Source organism: Argiope bruennichi, chromosome 11 (genome assembly GCF_947563725.1).
Source record: "Argiope bruennichi chromosome 11, qqArgBrue1.1, whole genome shotgun sequence".
NCBI lineage: Eukaryota > Metazoa > Arthropoda > Arachnida > Araneae > Araneidae > Argiope > Argiope bruennichi.
Window position 1 is genome coordinate 2,860,923 of NC_079161.1, and position 17,207 is coordinate 2,878,129.

The window sequence follows — 17,207 nt, forward strand, 5'->3', positions numbered from 1 at the left end:
AAATCCTGTATGATGAACTGAATAGAACGATGGGAAGAGTGCTGAACTGCATATTTGACAGTCGTTACTACTTTTAAGGTTAAACCCGAAACGTGTCAGATTGTGTAAGCATTCAGAAGAGTCGAAGAGGAGGAGTGGTATCTCGGTTGGTTTGGACAGATAATGGATTTTCAGTTCTTGAAAAATATTGTGCTCTGCACTACAGGATTTTATTTGACGAGCCTCCAAGTTATGAAATATTTTTTAATAAACTAGTCCGTTTAATTTCCCATTCTAAGTTAATCAAACTATTAAGGAAACTTCTCAACAAAGAAAATTTTCGAAAATTTTACTCTAAATAAAAGGAATTTTTCCCCCAAGTAAAATTATGTAGCTGATAGAAAATTTAGGACATATAGAATGAATGATTTAGTTTAATTATAAAACAAAAGAAAATATTTGCTTCTTAAAGAATTTGTTTTTGATTGGCAAATCGGTGTTCTGAGGCGATAGTTTTCAAGTTCATAGGTAGAATTCCTACTCCCTGAATATATGTTTTTAAATAAAAATCACTCCAAAATTAGCAAAATATAGTATAAGTTAGATAATTAAAGTGGAATTTTCATTTTACTGGGCTTACAGTAAAAGTTTCAAAAAATGAATGCCATATCAATTGAGTTACAATACTTGAATATATATATATATATATATATATATATATATATATATATATATATATATATATATATATATATATATATATATATATATATATATTCACACAAAAGTATTAGAATCAAGTTAATAGGAAAAACAAAAAATCAAATAAAAATTAAACCAAAAAAATTATAAAAAATATAAAAAAAGAATCCGGCCTGAAGACTTTTTTAAGGGTCACCCTCAGGCAGGGATTCAAAGAAAGGGATTTTTTCTGTGAGGAAATACAGACATTGTCTAATAATGATTCCTCGTGACCCGAAAATCCCCTGAAATTATGCTCAAGAGATATACCATTTTAACAGAAAGGAAAACAAAACAACAAATTAGAAGAAATTAACCACAACAAAGTAAAAATACAATAACAAAAAAAACAATAAAAACAAAAAATAGCACTAAAATTAAAAATTAAAAACGAAAAAGCCAGTACATACCATCAACAGTCAAGGAAACTTTAAACTATCGATTGTGATTCCCTGTTTTTAAAAAACTAACGGTAAATTATGTAAACAGATGTACGCGCAGAATTTTGAAAAAAAAACAACGTGTTTCGAGAAAAAGGCAAAAAAGCGATATTTTTTTATTCAAGGCCTCCTATTAGATTCATCCGGCTTTTCAAACCTATACAAATGGACTATTTCTGGAATCAGTGGAATACCCTTAATTTATTACACTAAAGTTGAACAATCCATTTTCTGAAGTTGAAAATATTCCCCGTCATCTTTAATGTTATATTTTGAATTATTTTTTATTTTAGTAATTTTATTAAAAATATTTTCCCTCATTTATTTATTGTGACTGCGCGATATCCCTTCTTGTACACATTCAGGTTCAAGCAGGCGCTGGTCGCTTAGAGATGTCTGTGGTGACGAAGAGAAACTGGTTTCCAATTATTCTTGATAATTATTAATATTATTTTAATTTCTTTCATAATGCAAAGTATTAATATAAATCTTTATTTCCTTTTTTTTATTTATTTGAGAGCCGGGCTGATAACAGTTTTGCAATTATTCTACTAATGGCTTCGTTCAGTACCGTGACATCAAGCATCCGCCCAGTCGGATGTCTACCATGGGTCATAGTATTCAAATCAAAAGTGGGTCATCCTTTTCGAACCATTCAGAGAAACTTGATTTTTCGCCGAAAGATGATATAAAATGACCTAATTAGTGAAAAGAAATGGAAATAAAATTCATAATTATATGCATTAGAAAGTTTATTGAAGATGACTGCATATAGAATACTGTTGCTCAGAGAATGGAAAAAGGCGCATTTTACAACAGTTTATATATCTTTCATATTAAAAACTTTAAACGGTTCCATATGATAGGAAGATTTAAATTTAGTGTGCGATGCTTATATGGTAGTAGCTGTGTCATTAAGAACCTACAATTCCAATCTATGATTTCGGATTCATAAACCAAATTTATACATAAGCTTGCATAATTTGACACCTAAAATGGACACAATTGTTTTACACTATACAAAAAGGATAATTATAATTAAATAATCAATCAAAAATACACTTGTAATTCAATAATCACTCAAATTTATGATGGAACGATTATATGGCTTGTGTTATGCAATTAGAAATCCGCAATTTCATTTTTTAGATTTCGAATCCCTTAATCAAAACTAAACCTTAACGTGCATAATTTGCTCCAAAAATAGAGCAACTGCTGTACAAAAGTTATACTTATAATTCAATAATCAATTTTTAGAAAAAGAAATATCAAAATTACTTCATGTATTCCTTTGCAAAAATTGCCAAAAATTATCCAAAAGATATTGATTTATTTATCCCGTCAAGCCAATGCATTCGGAAATGGAAGCCATATTGGTAAACATTATTCTTGAGGTGACTCTATAAAAAGTTATTTCCTTATCCTTCATTTACGCAATCTGTGGAAACTAACTAATGAATTTTTTTTCAAAATTGCAGTTATAATATTAAATGTTTTGCATACTTATATGAATCAATTTTTTGCAAGTCTGGATAAAATATTTGTTGATTTATGTGTACTATTTTTTAGATATGGATGATAGCTTTTTAGTTGGTAAGAGCTTTTTAGTTTTCTAGATATTAGGAATTAACAATTTTTTGTGAGTTAAATCACAATAGTATAAATAAACCTACTATTTCAAATGTCAGAAAAAACGCCTCTTTTTTATTAATGTTGATACAATAATGTATCCACATTATGTGTACAATAATGTATCCACATTATGTGTACAATAATGTGTAATATAATGTTAAAAATATTTTTTTAAATCTTTGGTTTTTTTTAATTAAAGTTGTTTTTAATTATTTACAAATTAATTTGTGTTTAATTCTGTTTAATCCTTTAGTTGGTCCTTCAGACGGAGGTAAGTTCAGTAACAATCCAAGAGATATTTTATAACTTACAGTACTTTAAATAAAATGCTTTTAATTGTAAAATTTATTCTTTAAAGTGTATGATTATGGTTTGATGAAAAGTTCATTAAAATAATATACAAAATCAACTTAATTACCTGAATATATCCATGTGTAATTATATTAATTTATTTATAACGTTACCATAATTAATACTTTTTCAAAATAATATGCACCAAATTATTTTCATATTCCATTATTCATTATTTCCAATAACAGCATGAAACTAACGTCAAAATAATTTTTTTCTAAAATCTCTATTGATGAGCATTTTTGTTTATTTTCAGAACTAAACAGAAAAGGTAAATGTTGCCCATTTAAATATCATTACTTTATTTAAAAACTATCCTACAAAAATCAGCATATGATTTAGAGGAATATTAAAAGAGTTCTTAAACAAATAGGCGTAACTCCATGAAACAGCGAAAAGTTTAGAAAAGACTGCATAATTTTTGTTGTTGTTATTTAACGGCATTGTTGTAATGCCGACAAACAAATATCGACATTTACAAATAAATGTGTGCTTGCACATAGATTTGCTATTTCAACCAAAAAAGTTTCAAAAATTACAGAATTTAATCATTAAATATAATTTGTCGGAGGAAAACACATTTGCTCGCATAGCACATTCGAGGGCTACGCAAGTAGCCGAAATTATTTTAAGCATTATAAACTTCATAAAAATTTTTGAATTCAAATAATCCACCAAACACTTTTTTCATTGCTGCAATATGTATAGTTAGATTGTTGATTTGTTTATTGTACGTAAACTTAAACCCTATTTTTATTAATAAATCTTTCCGCATTTAACTGACTGGGAATCCATGAGATTCCAATTTCTGAGACATTCCTGTGGTGAAAATAAAAGAAAGTAGTCACCATTTGCTGATTCTGTTTCGCTTCTAGTTTTATTAATAAGACAGAAATTTGTTAATTCTCTTAATACTAATAATATCATGTTTCCTAAGCGGTCTCATTCAGATTGAGATGCTTAATTTTTATTTTTTGACGAAAATTAAACCTTGTAAAATGTCCAAAATGCACTAAAAGCTTTTATTTGATTAAAAGAAGGTTCCAATTTATCCAGAAGAGTTTATTTCAAATAATATTTTTAAGTTTTATTTTATAATAATATAATTTGATAATTTATTTATTTATTATAATTCTTTTATTCAAAAGCCAAAAAAATATTTTTTTCCCAATTCTGATATAAACAAACTCAACTCTGATTTCATAATTGATGATTATTTGCAGTATGATTTTTTCTGAAATCAAAATTAATTTTCCGCATGCTTGCTATAAAACGAAATGAAAATTTGAATGAAACAAAACATATCATAAGAGTTTATATTTAAAATAATATTTTCACTTTTCGAATTTTAAAAAAATTTTGTTTAGAATATTTTTTTTAATTAGATGCTATATCAGTGGGAGTTTTACATTTGTCTATGGGCTGATATAGTAACAATGAGTTGATAGAGAGTATTTAAGCAAAGAGGAGCAATTAGGTCCCATTTTCTTTGTTTAAATTGCCTGTATTTATTCTAAACTCCGATTTGATCATTTTTATTATCTATCCGATGGATGAGCCAACTGCTATGCAAGGGTAGTGAAACATTTGTGGCTATTGAGAGACACAAGCATAGAGATTCCATAAGATATATTGAGGCTTACCGCACAGTTACAAATCGACTTTAACCCAATCGACCCGAAAGGGTGTTCAGCAAGAAAACTGCAGACCTTATATTGAAAATGGATCGCCTTGAGATTTGGATGCATCTCCGTGTTTCAGACTTTTTTTAGTTAAAAAAAATGCTTCGTTTTATATTGAAATCGAAAGCCCTATGACTTAAAAAAATTAAACTTTGTAAGCAGACTTTTTAGCAATACTTACGGATCAAAATCTATATCTAATTGTTAGAATGGTCAACAAAATTCATTAAAAAAATCTCCCTATTGTGCTGTACAAGAGAGAATCGAGATAAAAAACATTTCCACTGAATTTTTTTCCGCAAATGCCTTTGAATCTGTCTCTATCCTTTATATCAAATGGCAGATTACTTGCGAATGGTAAAAACTGTGGTGGATTATTTTAAAAAATCATGAATGTATTCGAATTTGTAATGCTGCAAGAATGATAAAGTAACGTATTCAATATTAATGCCATTTCCTTGTCACGAGGACGTATAAATCTCCTTTAATCGCCTTCATTTATTAAATTTAAGATCAATTCTTATTGTCAAATTTGCGAAATAGCTGTAATCTGGCCGCCTTTCGAGATAGCGACAAAAAGCGAAATTTCGCTTGATAAATGTTCAATTTTTGTTTCGTAGGTCTACAAATGAAACGCTGCAAATTGCTGTATTTGGAGAGAGAGCAAGTCTCTTGAAAAAAATATTTCACACTATAGATTCCAAATTGCAATTGACACAGAATTAAGAGGAAATTCATTTTCAGATTTGCATTTGATTAAAGCTTTTGCAACAAATATGACAAATTTTATGACTCTAACAAATACAATTAATTAATTATTATAGAAATAATACACTGATAAAAGAAACATTTGATGAAAGAAAAAAAATCCTGTATACTTTATAAATGTATTTCATTTTTTACAGCTGCTGCTATTGCAAAAACAGGTAACATCTTTATTCAATTCTCGTACGATTCTTTTGAAAAACAATATGCCTACATTTTTTTTATACTTTTGTATAGTATTGAATACCTCGCTTGGTTTCCTTTCATTTCTACTTATTCTTTCAATGAAATAAAACGATTGAATGTTGACAACTTTGTGTATTCTTTCATTTTACATAACAATATTTCCCATCAGAAATAGAGAGTGTAATATCTTGATATTAAATTTCTTGATAATTTTACAAAAAAATATGATATTTAGTTTCTTCTTATTTATCTCTTTAATATGTTTTGTTTGTTCTTCTTTAGCCCCACCAATTAAACCGCCAACAGGTATTTATATTTTGCTTTTACTTAATGAATTGTATTACTTTTATGCTAATTTGGCATGTATGTAAATATTGACTAAATTATTAAATATTGACTAAACATAACTATTGACAATAAACATAACTATTAACTATGACATAAATATTGACTAAAATATTAAATAAGAAATTTTCGTTCAATGCATCGTATCGTGACAATATTATAATGTCAAAAATCATTATTTAGTTTATAGTCTATGTTTTTATTATACTATTTTGTCGTCTTTTCTACCTAGTAAATTCATCAAATTATATTAAAATAACAGAAAATGGGAGATAAGTTCATGAAATGTTGAATCGAAATAAGAAAGAAATTATCAAAGATCTCAATTTTTCAAATGCATATTTACTAAATTTTGAATTAAATGTGGAAAGTTGATTTCACAATTAAATAGGCAAATAAATATTTGAAAAGTAAATGAATGAAGAAATTATTAATAAGTAACAATATATTTTAAAATTTAGTTACAATATAAAAAAGAACTCTCAAAAATTTCTATTTGATGTCTTTCAAAAACAAATACTAAGAATGTTGCGTAAAAATGATTTTGTGCGGGATTTTGCTCGGAAGCAATTAAAGAAGATATTTAAAATTTATACCATTTCTTAATAAATTAAGAATCTAAATGAATTTTTAAAAATCTTTTTTAGTATACTTAAATTACCCAAAAAATATCTATGGGCAAAATTTGGTGTTTCTGCGTCCCACTGTCGACACTCTAGAGCATGTTGAATGACTCTTGATTCCCGCAAGTGTCATTTAGGGATCTCACGCTAATCTATAAATGGAAAATCAAAATTTTTTACTCAAAATCAGAGAAATTTTGTTTTTCTAATTTTTCTTATTGGCTCTAAAACTGGAAGAATCTCCCAATCAGAAATAGCAGTATAATTTTAGAGCAGTAGTAGAAATAAAATCTGCAAAGACGCCAAAACAAAGCAGCTGTAGTTGCTGCTTTGTAATAGGATTTCTCTCAGTAGTGCACATTCTCAAATGAATAAATGTGTGATTTGTGGGGTGATAAAAATTATCAGGCTGACGTACTTTCTGTAAATACCACAAATGTAACAGTGAGAAGCTGTAAAAGCTGGAAAAAAGAATGAGGAAATAAAACCAATATCATAAAGGATCACTTAAAGGATATCATAAGAGGGAGGAGAAAGATAAACAGACTCGCAAACAAGTGATGCGCCAAAAGAAAAATCAAACATTTTAAGGACAGACGGACCACAATTTTTTCTCTTTAAATTGAGATGCACTAAAATCAGTTATATCAAATGCCACAGCTGATGCAATCAAGCAAAAACATTATAGGGTGCTTTGGTTTAGAATGAAATTATTTCTCCATTCAACGAAATGACTATTTGTTAATTTAGCTGAGAAAAACTGTAATGGTCATTCTATTTGGTTAATTTGGTGTATGTTTTTCTGCTGCGAAACAAAAAAAATATTTAAAATTCCCAATTACTTTTATTTAAGTTTTAAGTATATCAGATGCAGTTATATCATTATTTGTGCATATCTAGTTGTAGAATGTCGTTTTGACGGTCTGTCCTCCATCCAGTTTAGAGGAAACAAAGGAGAAATGAAAATTTTCCCAGTTCTACAGTTTTCCTGATTCTTGTATAAGTTTTTAAAAAATTAGAAATAATTTCACACTGACTCTTACCATTACCATACAGTGATGAAATATTGTAGTCTTTTATTGTGAAGTTCTGTTCAAAGAAACAAATTCGATTTTAATCTTTCTTCTTTTAAATTAATATATTTATTTTTTAAATTTTCGATTTTCATCGAAAAGGAAGTTAGTAAGTAACAAGAAAATTATCATTCTGATAGACAGACTCTCAAATTTAGTCAAACGCTAAAGAAACACTATTCCTGAGATTCATTACCAGGAATTTCTTCTTTTTGGGCAAAATTTTATTACAAATAATGACCAATTTACTTTTTTTCTTTATATAGCTGCAAGAATGTTTATGCCAGGTAAGTAACGGTTAAAACCGTAAAATTAATTTCAGAATATTTTATAATTTTACATATTATTTATATGATTAGATATATTAATTAACCTTCATAAATAATAATATTTAAAGTAGAATTTCTAAATATAGAATTATTTTTTAAAGAAAAATCTCTATTGTTTGCCTTGTTATTCTAGAAACAATACACAGCAAAATGATAATTATATATAATGTTATTCAAGGAAAAGTATTTTCCTTTTAAAATGATGCATTTATTTATTTTTGAGAAGAAATTTCTTTCAATAAAATCATTCAGTGTTAACTTTGTAGAGAATGCATATTAAAGGATTAAAAATGTAAAATGTGAAGAATGAAATGATTTGCATATCCTTTTAGCTATTTTAAGAATAAAGATGAATTTGTTGAAAGTCTTTTACTTTCAAAACCAATTCAATATTTACCTTTGAGTTTCACCAGTTCAAATAATTCCCTCTAGATTTGTTTATTTCCCATTTTAGAAAATGGTATAAATGCAAATTTCTGAAATAAAAATAATTGAGAGAAATAAGAGTATTCGCCCATTCTCTCTTCATAACTAAGCTAAGAATAGAGTCCGAAACGGATCGAATTCCTCATGTAATAAGCGAGTTGTCATAGTACGCATTTGTCCAAGTTTCGCGTAAGAAAGAATGAATTTATCTTCCAACACGAAACTAATAATTTTTTTTTCTGCATTTAGGAGGTATGGTCATGCCAGGTATGGTAATCATCTGTAGTTAACTTACACTAATTTATTATTTTTATGAATTATCAACCTATGTTTAATAATTAGGAGGTACGTTCGGTTAAATAAATAACATTGAACTCACAATACTCATTTCCACTAATTGATAATATAATAAATTTTGATAATTTTTAAAACCGCAATTATGCACCAAAATATATAATTTTTGTAAAACCTAAGCTGGCTATCCTTAGTAAATAACATTATCATTGAAAGGAAGTGAAAAATTCGTTAAATTGAATATATATAAATTCTCAAATGAGCACTTAAATGTTTTTTTGTCGACTAAAATAGGCTGGTTATTCTTAATAAAAATGCATGAGTATTAATTTTTAGTTTTTTGCTATATTATACTTTCATCTTCCACAACCATTGGAGAAATTAGCTTACATCTGTTATTCGCTTTAATGAAGTTAAATATTATTTCAACACTTTTATCCAAGACGAAATCTTCCAAAAATATTCCATTATCATTGTCATTAAGCCCGCAAAGAAGTTATTTAGAATTGTGTAATTCTCTTTTGAAAGAAAAATCAAATTTTAGAGACATCTGCTTGTTGCTTCTCATTTGAAACGAAACGAAAGCTAGTTGAAAGTTTGATGCCCAATGATTTCCAAAAATTTCATTTTATATTAAAAGAAAAGAAAAGAAATATTGAAAGAAAAATGAAACATTTTTTGAATGGGCACTTAAATACAGCAATACTGTTAGGCCGCCAAAGTTGTTGGAAGATTTATCAAACTTGGTCCTTATTTACTTCTGGAATAAAAAGTGTTTTCTAAGATAAATTTCTTTAAATGTTTTAAATGTTAAAATTAGATTTTTAATTACTTTAAAATTAATCGAAATTTTAAATTTCTCTTTACTGTTACATAAAAACTTTACACATCTCTAAAATTTTAAACATTTATTTCGGCGCAATTTTTTTAATAATTTTAATAATTTTTTATTCATGTGTACATAAGTTTTAAAACAAAAGTCATAAGTCATTGTAGTTAATTGTAGAGTCGTATTTCACAATAACTTCAGTTTACATTTTAAAGACGTATGCTCTGCTCTCTCAACTTTTTGAACAATTTGTACCTTTGCTCATTTTGTATCGCTTTATCCTCATTTATCGAATTTGGGGACCTGAATGAAAAATCATGTTGAAATTTTGCTATAATTAGCCGCTAGAAATTTAATTTGAATTTCCTTCATTTCTTTTATGATTGAATATGAATCCTAATATGGCATTAAAGATTGGCTGAAAAATAATAAGTTCCTTCAGACTAGATTCATTTACTAATGCATACATTTTATTTCAGCCATAGCTCCTATGAAAGGTAAAATCACATTTTTCACTTAACATTAAAAGTATCTGAATAATCTATCTAAAAAATACATAATCGAGATTAACAATTCAGCCAATAACTGATCTGCGATGAGAAAAAAAATAATTAATTATTTAAGAAATCCAATAATTTTAGTTGCAAATTGAGTTAAGTTTGGATATCTTTCTTATAAATACATACATTGTAGAGGTTATTTCTTTTGACAACATAGACGAATTTTTCTTTTGTGTGATGAATTAATATAAATCCCAGAAGTAGAATTTGCTGTACACAAGTTAAAATTAGTTTCAGAAGAAGAAAAAGCAAGCGATGCGATGCATCATAAACAAATATTCGGGAAAAAATGCTCAGAGACGAAAAAAAATATGCAGCAACTCAAGGTCTGAAATTTCTATGCAGCATGACTTTTCACAGAAAACCTCAGAATTGCAGGCTAGTAAAAATGACACCATTAATAGCTACATTTACAAAGATGCGAGATGAGCGCATGGATTGTAGTAAATATCTGTCATATCAGAATTATGAGCACTCTGCCATATTCTTGGATTTTCTGAGATGGAGGCTGCATTATGATGATAAGTGTGACTCACCGTGTCCTCGGGAATGTCCTACAGCAGTGTTTTGGCTGACTCCTTAATCAGAAGAAAGGCAGGAAAAGTTCAATGATAATGCTAGTGAAAAGCGCCAAGTTTGCAATTCGATACAGGAATTTTATTTCACAGTGCAGTGGTTCTTAACAAAAGTTGAAGAAAACCTCCTATGTTCTAAATAAACATTCTATACGTGGGTATTAGAGAATGAAACGTTGGTTTATCAAGTAATATTTTGCATCCACACAGTAACTGCTGGTATTGATTTTTCAAGTTCTGAAGTAGATATTATGTTTCTGCTATAACTGGCTAAACGATCCCATTGGTGACTGACTGTAAGGGGCGCATCAGGTTCTCCGGACCGTCATCTAATTATTTCAGTCAGCAGTATAACTGCTTTTCGGTAAATGCGATAGCCATGTCTGAAGTAGAGTGCTTGTCTTTCAAGGAGCTGAGATTAAATTCCAAGGCACAGTGATTTCTAAATATTTTCGTCTATTTGGGAAAATTTCCTTTCGAAACATTGTTAAATTATTCCATTCTACCACTCGGATACTAGTTGAGACTCCGTTGATGAGTGATATTTCACAACCCAACGATAACATGAAGCGTTCAACTTATTCTTTAACTGATTCATTTGTCGGGAAAAAAATTCCGAAAGGAGATAAATTTTAAGGCCCAAATGGTTATAAAAATGTCTGTATACGGAAATTCAGAAACTAAACATTCATTGATCTAAATTCATTAGTCTAAATTATATAAAATACATCTGCATTTAGCAGAAGGTGAGAACATTTTTAAGGCGTTTTCCTTTAAAGTTAATTATGCAAAAGGTGAAAATGTGCTATTGGAAATAAATGTATTAACAAAGTTAAATGTCAGTCAAAATCTGTGCCATTAGCCAAAATCGATTCTGTAGATTTTTAGATATTGATATGAAAATAATATGCTGAAATGTTTATGAATTCTAAAAGTAAAACTTAATATTATAAAGATTATAAATGTTATACGTAAATGACTCAGGCTAAATGAAAATTTTAAATTATTTTTATGCAAATCCAGTACATACACTTTGATTCCATTTTTTGTAGTTAATCCATCATTACCAGATAAGCATTCGTTTAAAATATTGTTATATGAAAGAAATTTTACTAATACTTGAAATATTCGTAATATAATTTTGAAATTTACTATTTCATTTCTGAAATTGTCTCTCAAGTTCGAATCATTAAAACTGTCATGAATCATAATGTTTGGTAAATATCTGATAATTGGCATAAAATAAATACTATATTTTCATGTAAATAATACACTAAATTATGCAATCATTAAATCTTCAAAATTATGCTTAAACTTGATTTCGAATAACAAACTATATAAACACCATCATCAAGTGGCTCGCCTTTATCAGAAAACCGTTTGTAACAATTCTTACTTTTGTTGAGAAAATTGAGGATTTAAATTTTAAAAAGCTTTTAATGGCTTTTACAACTGTATTATAATACACTCATTGCTCGCATTGTCTTTTATTTCATTATACTTCCTTATTCAAAAAAGAAAGAAAGAAATCTCCCAGATAATCTTTATACGTTCTGTGAAATAATGAGTGTTACTCCGAAATCCACATGATCTGGAACCTTCAACCTGAAAGTAGGAATTTTTTAAGTTCGGGAAGTTTAAATTACTTTTTCCTAAATTTTTATGTATGACAAAAAGTTGAGCGCCTTTGAATATTCATTCAAAGATGTGAAGTTTTTCATTCAGATTGGGGATTTATCCTAGATGTATATTTAATGGATTCTTACAAATTAAAAATAATTGTAGAATTCCTGAGAATGAGAATCCTTGTCATGATTATGTTTGTAAGGATTTTAGATATAAGTTATTCAATACCTCAATAATCTTTTTTATTTCGTAGTCCATGCACTATCAACACCCTACTAGCATTTTCTAGTCTTCAGTGCATATCAATGCACATTTCATGCTCTGACCTAATGTTTAAACGATTAAATGAATACCTTTTAATATTTTTTAATCATAAGAACTCATGTCGTTTATTTTATTAAAAGTTGATTCATGAATTGATTGCTTTTCAAACCTATGCAAATTATATGTTTTATGCCCAATGGCTAAATCGTCATCTGACGAGCCTACAGTTGACAGATTGGTTTTATTTTGGCAAATTTATCTAAACTGGAACTTCGAAACATATTCTGAGTCATACTTCATAAACATGCTACATATTCATTCACTGAATTATGTTAATCTATTGCAAAAGTCGTTCATTGTATTTAGCTATATCTTAGTCGTGCCTATTTCATTCTATGGATTCTCACCCATTATGAATGACGGAATTTTAATTCAGTGGCGATTTAAATACGAAATATTCATGCTCTGAAAAGAGTCGAGTCTGATGCCGTTTTCATTATCCACACGCAGTCATAATTCCATTTAATGGTGAAATTCTGCGATCTATCTCCATAAAAGTGACTGCTCTTGGCGGATACTCTACATACTCATAACAGGACGCATTATATAGCCATTAAGTAATGTGAGTGCAGAAAATCCGTGAGTGAATTAGAAAGCCTGACACGCCTGAAAGCCTTCAAATGATAGATTGTGAATTTAATCAGGAAGGAATCTCGCTTCATTAGAGATTCGCAAGCTTCTCTCAACTATGCTGAATTCTCTAATAACGCAGCAAAGCACATTTATACCGTTTTTGCTGCTTTATCTGTAGGAAATGCTGTTATGTGTATAGCATGTACAAAATACCCCTCTTTAAACGGAACTGTATGCTAAATTATTTGTTCGTTGTCAGAATAAGTTAAAATAAAATTTTTAATTTTATAGTTTTATTATATTACTGCGACGCGAGAAATCCAAACGCTGTAATGAAAATTTAGAAGCTATTATATAATTTCCTTTTAAATTATGAGTGAAACTTTCTGGTAGGATCGACCTCGTGATTATCATTCACTGTCATATGACAAGGAGCTGATGTTAATGCTCTTCACTTAAATGAACTACCGACAACTTACCTTCTTTTTTCGCTACAACATTCTCCCGAAATCGTAACCTTTACTTCTTTGTGATGAGTATATGAAGAAATACTTATTAAAAAATAATAACAAAAAGGGAAAAATAAATATAAAAGGCTATATTGCAATACACAATAAATCACAATTCAATGACACAAACACAATGAGTTCGATAAGGAGTAATGAAGGAATTTCCTGGAACTTGATGTAAAATTTAATTTATTTGAGGGAAAGGCTTGACAATGAACATAATAATGAAATGAATATAGTAATGAAATTTTATGGTCTAAAGTATTAATTATTTTAGAAATAGCCTGCACATAGTTTTCTGAGTGTAACTAACAGTTATCTTCTGAGTATAGTCAAAAATGGACTCTTACGTTGTGAAATCTTTTAATTATAATATATTAAATTGCAATTATTATTTTCAAAACATTTTAATCTAATTCGTTGTGTATTGATTCTGAGCTGAAAATGATAGTGCTTAAATTTACTTATTTTTAATACCAATAAAGTAACTCACAAATAATTAATTAATAAACGGATATCGAAACTAATGAGTTAATTAATAAACGGATATCGAAACTAATAAGTGTGTAGCTTAATGTTTTGTTTAAATCACTCACAAAAGGATCCAATTTTATGGATCTTTCATTTTTAGATGGCATGAAGACGGCAGCTAAGCTTCAATAATATCTACTATATTCTTCTTTCTTGCAAAGCACTTATTTTTATCTACAAAAAAACTGAAAATTGCAAACCTTAGTTTCAAGGAAAACTCCAAAAGTATTTTGTAATCTCAAGGTAATCATAAAGTAATACAAAATTAATTCTATAAAAACCTAAATAATTAATTTTCTTTCGATGCATTCACACTGAAGCAGTCACATAGTTCTTACGAACTCTTATAACGGAGAAATTAATATTTTTATCAGATATTATATTTTAGAAATGAAACATATTTTAAATATAAGTACTGTCATAAAGTGTTATTTTTTCTTATAGATGAAATGCATAAACCAGGTAAGTTGAATCTGTTTTAGTCATAAATATTTGGAATTGAATTTGAGAAATAGTGCACAAAAGTAAAAAATCATGTAGACGCAGAGAAGATGACCATAGTCAATTTCATCTCATAGAGTTCGTACAGAGAGATGTTAAGGCGCGCATACGTGATTTGAGAACTGTTTCAGCAATTTTAAACTCTTAGGTGTAATAAATTTCAAAACTCCATTACATATGAAATTTGTAATAGAGTTGTGAGAACCAAAACACAATAAATCATGCAATTATTGAAAAATACCAAATTTAAAACACACAAAGAGAGGAGTTTTAAAAATTTTCATAATTAAAAATCAATCACAAATTTTAATGTATCTCCACAATAAAGTGGGAGCATATCTTACACAAACACAATTTCACCATTTTAACACAAAGAAAACAGCTAAATAGGTATATTAATCTGCTTTGCAAACGAAGAAATGCGGAAGATAGTCTTTGTCCTTGAGGCAAGCTAAGAATATTACTAGTCGGCTCATATGATATCACTTACAAAATAAAAAGCTGGGTGGTTATATTTAAACTTCCCCTATCAAAAGCGTCCTACAACCCAAAAGGGTGAACGGATTTCAACGAAATTTGGTATATTAACTATACATGAGATGCACTCAAGCAATATCGAAAAAAAAAATTAGTTCCAAAATGTCCATCAGAGGGCACTTTTCCAGAAAAAACATTAAATTTAACACAGTAAACGCCCAAAATGGAATACAGAAATAATATTGACAATCCAGAACAATAATTATGACAAGTATTATGAGTAATAAAATAAAAATAAAAATAAAACTGGAAAAACTGGAAACTCCATAACGTTTTATTGTGCGAAGCATCACAACTGATCAATTACGATCTACTGCTGAACACACTATCCATCCCGATCATCCTGGACCCGATTAACAACTGCTCCTCTTGTGCAATTTCGTCCCAATCGGTTCTTGTTTCTGAAAACTGAACTATTATTTTTTTCTCCTCTCGAACAGAGTACTTTTATTGTTTCTTCAACTTTACATAATGTGGTTCAATGGCAAGGTGATCAGAAACTAGTCAATAAATGTTAATACTGTTTCTGTATTCGATTTTGGTCATTTTATTGTGTTAAATTTAATGTTATTTTTTCTGGAAACGTTCCTCTAATGGACATTTTGGAACTATTTTTTTTTTTTCGAAATTGCTTGAGCGTGTCTCGTGTATAGTCAATATACCAAATTTCGTTGAAATCCGTTCACCCGTTTGCGCTGTAGGACGCTGTTTGCGCTGTAGGACGAAGTTTAATTATTGTATAATAAATTACGACCCTGTATAAGAAATTTCTGAAGAAATGAAAATTTTATTTCTTAACAAATACTTTGTAGGATTTCAATAGTTTAATTTTATGAAAATACTGATCAAATTATTTTTCTTTATAATTAATGCATATTGAACTTCATATTTTGCAATTAGCCAAAGGGTTTTACTTAGATTTCGTTATATGCTCACTATTTCTAAGAAAAATCTCTGACAAGTCCACTGATATGTTAGGGGAAAACAATTTTGAAATAATCACCCCTGCTTTTTAGTTAAATAATTTCAATAGAAATCAGCCGTTGCAAGACTTTTCACTCCCAAATAGCAATCACAAAAAAGATTATTAATGTTGATGGTTGAGACATAAAATGCAGAGGCCTGGAATTTGATGCACTATGAATCCCGTAAAAAAAATTGCTTGTGTCCATTGCACGGAATTGCAATAAATCAAATCCTAAATCCTAAAATTACTAAAAAGATTTCGGCTCGAAATCCTTATAATAATTTCACAGATTCACGCTCCAAATGAGTTTCGAAAGAATTAAAATAATATTTAGTTTGTACATATAAATAAGATTGAAAAATAATGTAGAATTTTTACACACGCTGTTAAAATTCTACAAACGCTACTATAAAAGTGCTTTAAAAGTGTTTCATAACTTGGTGAAGAATAAATTTTGTTTCGGTGCTAATAAGAAACATGTTCGGGAAGCTGACCGAGCATCTGATTTTAATCGTGAGTAATCTTTATATTTCCTTTCGGGCTAAGTTTACCCAAGCAGGTATTTGCCTATTCACGTATGCTTAAAACATTAGTTAGCTTAGCAGGCTTAATGTAGTTTAAAATAAGGGTCATTGAGAAATGTTTGAAAAACAGAAACATTTCTCAGGATTCAAATATTGTTCTTTAGGTTTGCTTTTGCTTCTTTAATGAGAAAGTTTAACTTACATAAAAAAATCATAGTGATAACGCAATTTCACTCTTTTTACAATTTTGACAAGATAATCACAGTATTGGGATTCAAACTTCTT

At 28.6% G+C, this 17,207-nt stretch overlaps 1 protein-coding gene across 3 annotated transcripts in view; it reads left to right on the forward strand.

Moving 5' to 3' along the window:
• The first annotated feature begins 2,273 nt into the window (after positions 1-2,273).
• LOC129957318 (serine-rich adhesin for platelets-like) overlaps positions 2,274-17,207 on the forward strand; it is a 28,730-nt gene continuing 13,796 nt past the window's right edge. For 2 of the 3 annotated variants that reach the window (XM_056069587.1, XM_056069588.1), the window contains exons 1-9: positions 2,274-2,753; positions 3,046-3,063; positions 3,400-3,414; positions 5,731-5,751; positions 6,059-6,082; positions 8,084-8,104; positions 8,822-8,839; positions 10,175-10,192; positions 14,838-14,855. In XM_056069587.1, the coding sequence (XP_055925562.1) occupies positions 2,732-2,753; positions 3,046-3,063; positions 3,400-3,414; positions 5,731-5,751; positions 6,059-6,082; positions 8,084-8,104; positions 8,822-8,839; positions 10,175-10,192; positions 14,838-14,855 (175 nt within the window). In that variant the 5' untranslated portion in view covers positions 2,274-2,731. Of the gene's footprint in view, positions 2,754-3,045; positions 3,064-3,399; positions 3,415-5,730; positions 5,752-6,058; positions 6,083-8,083; positions 8,105-8,821; positions 8,840-10,174; positions 10,193-14,837; positions 14,856-17,207 lie in introns of those variants that run through there. The other variant, XM_056069589.1, reaches the window with a different exon arrangement.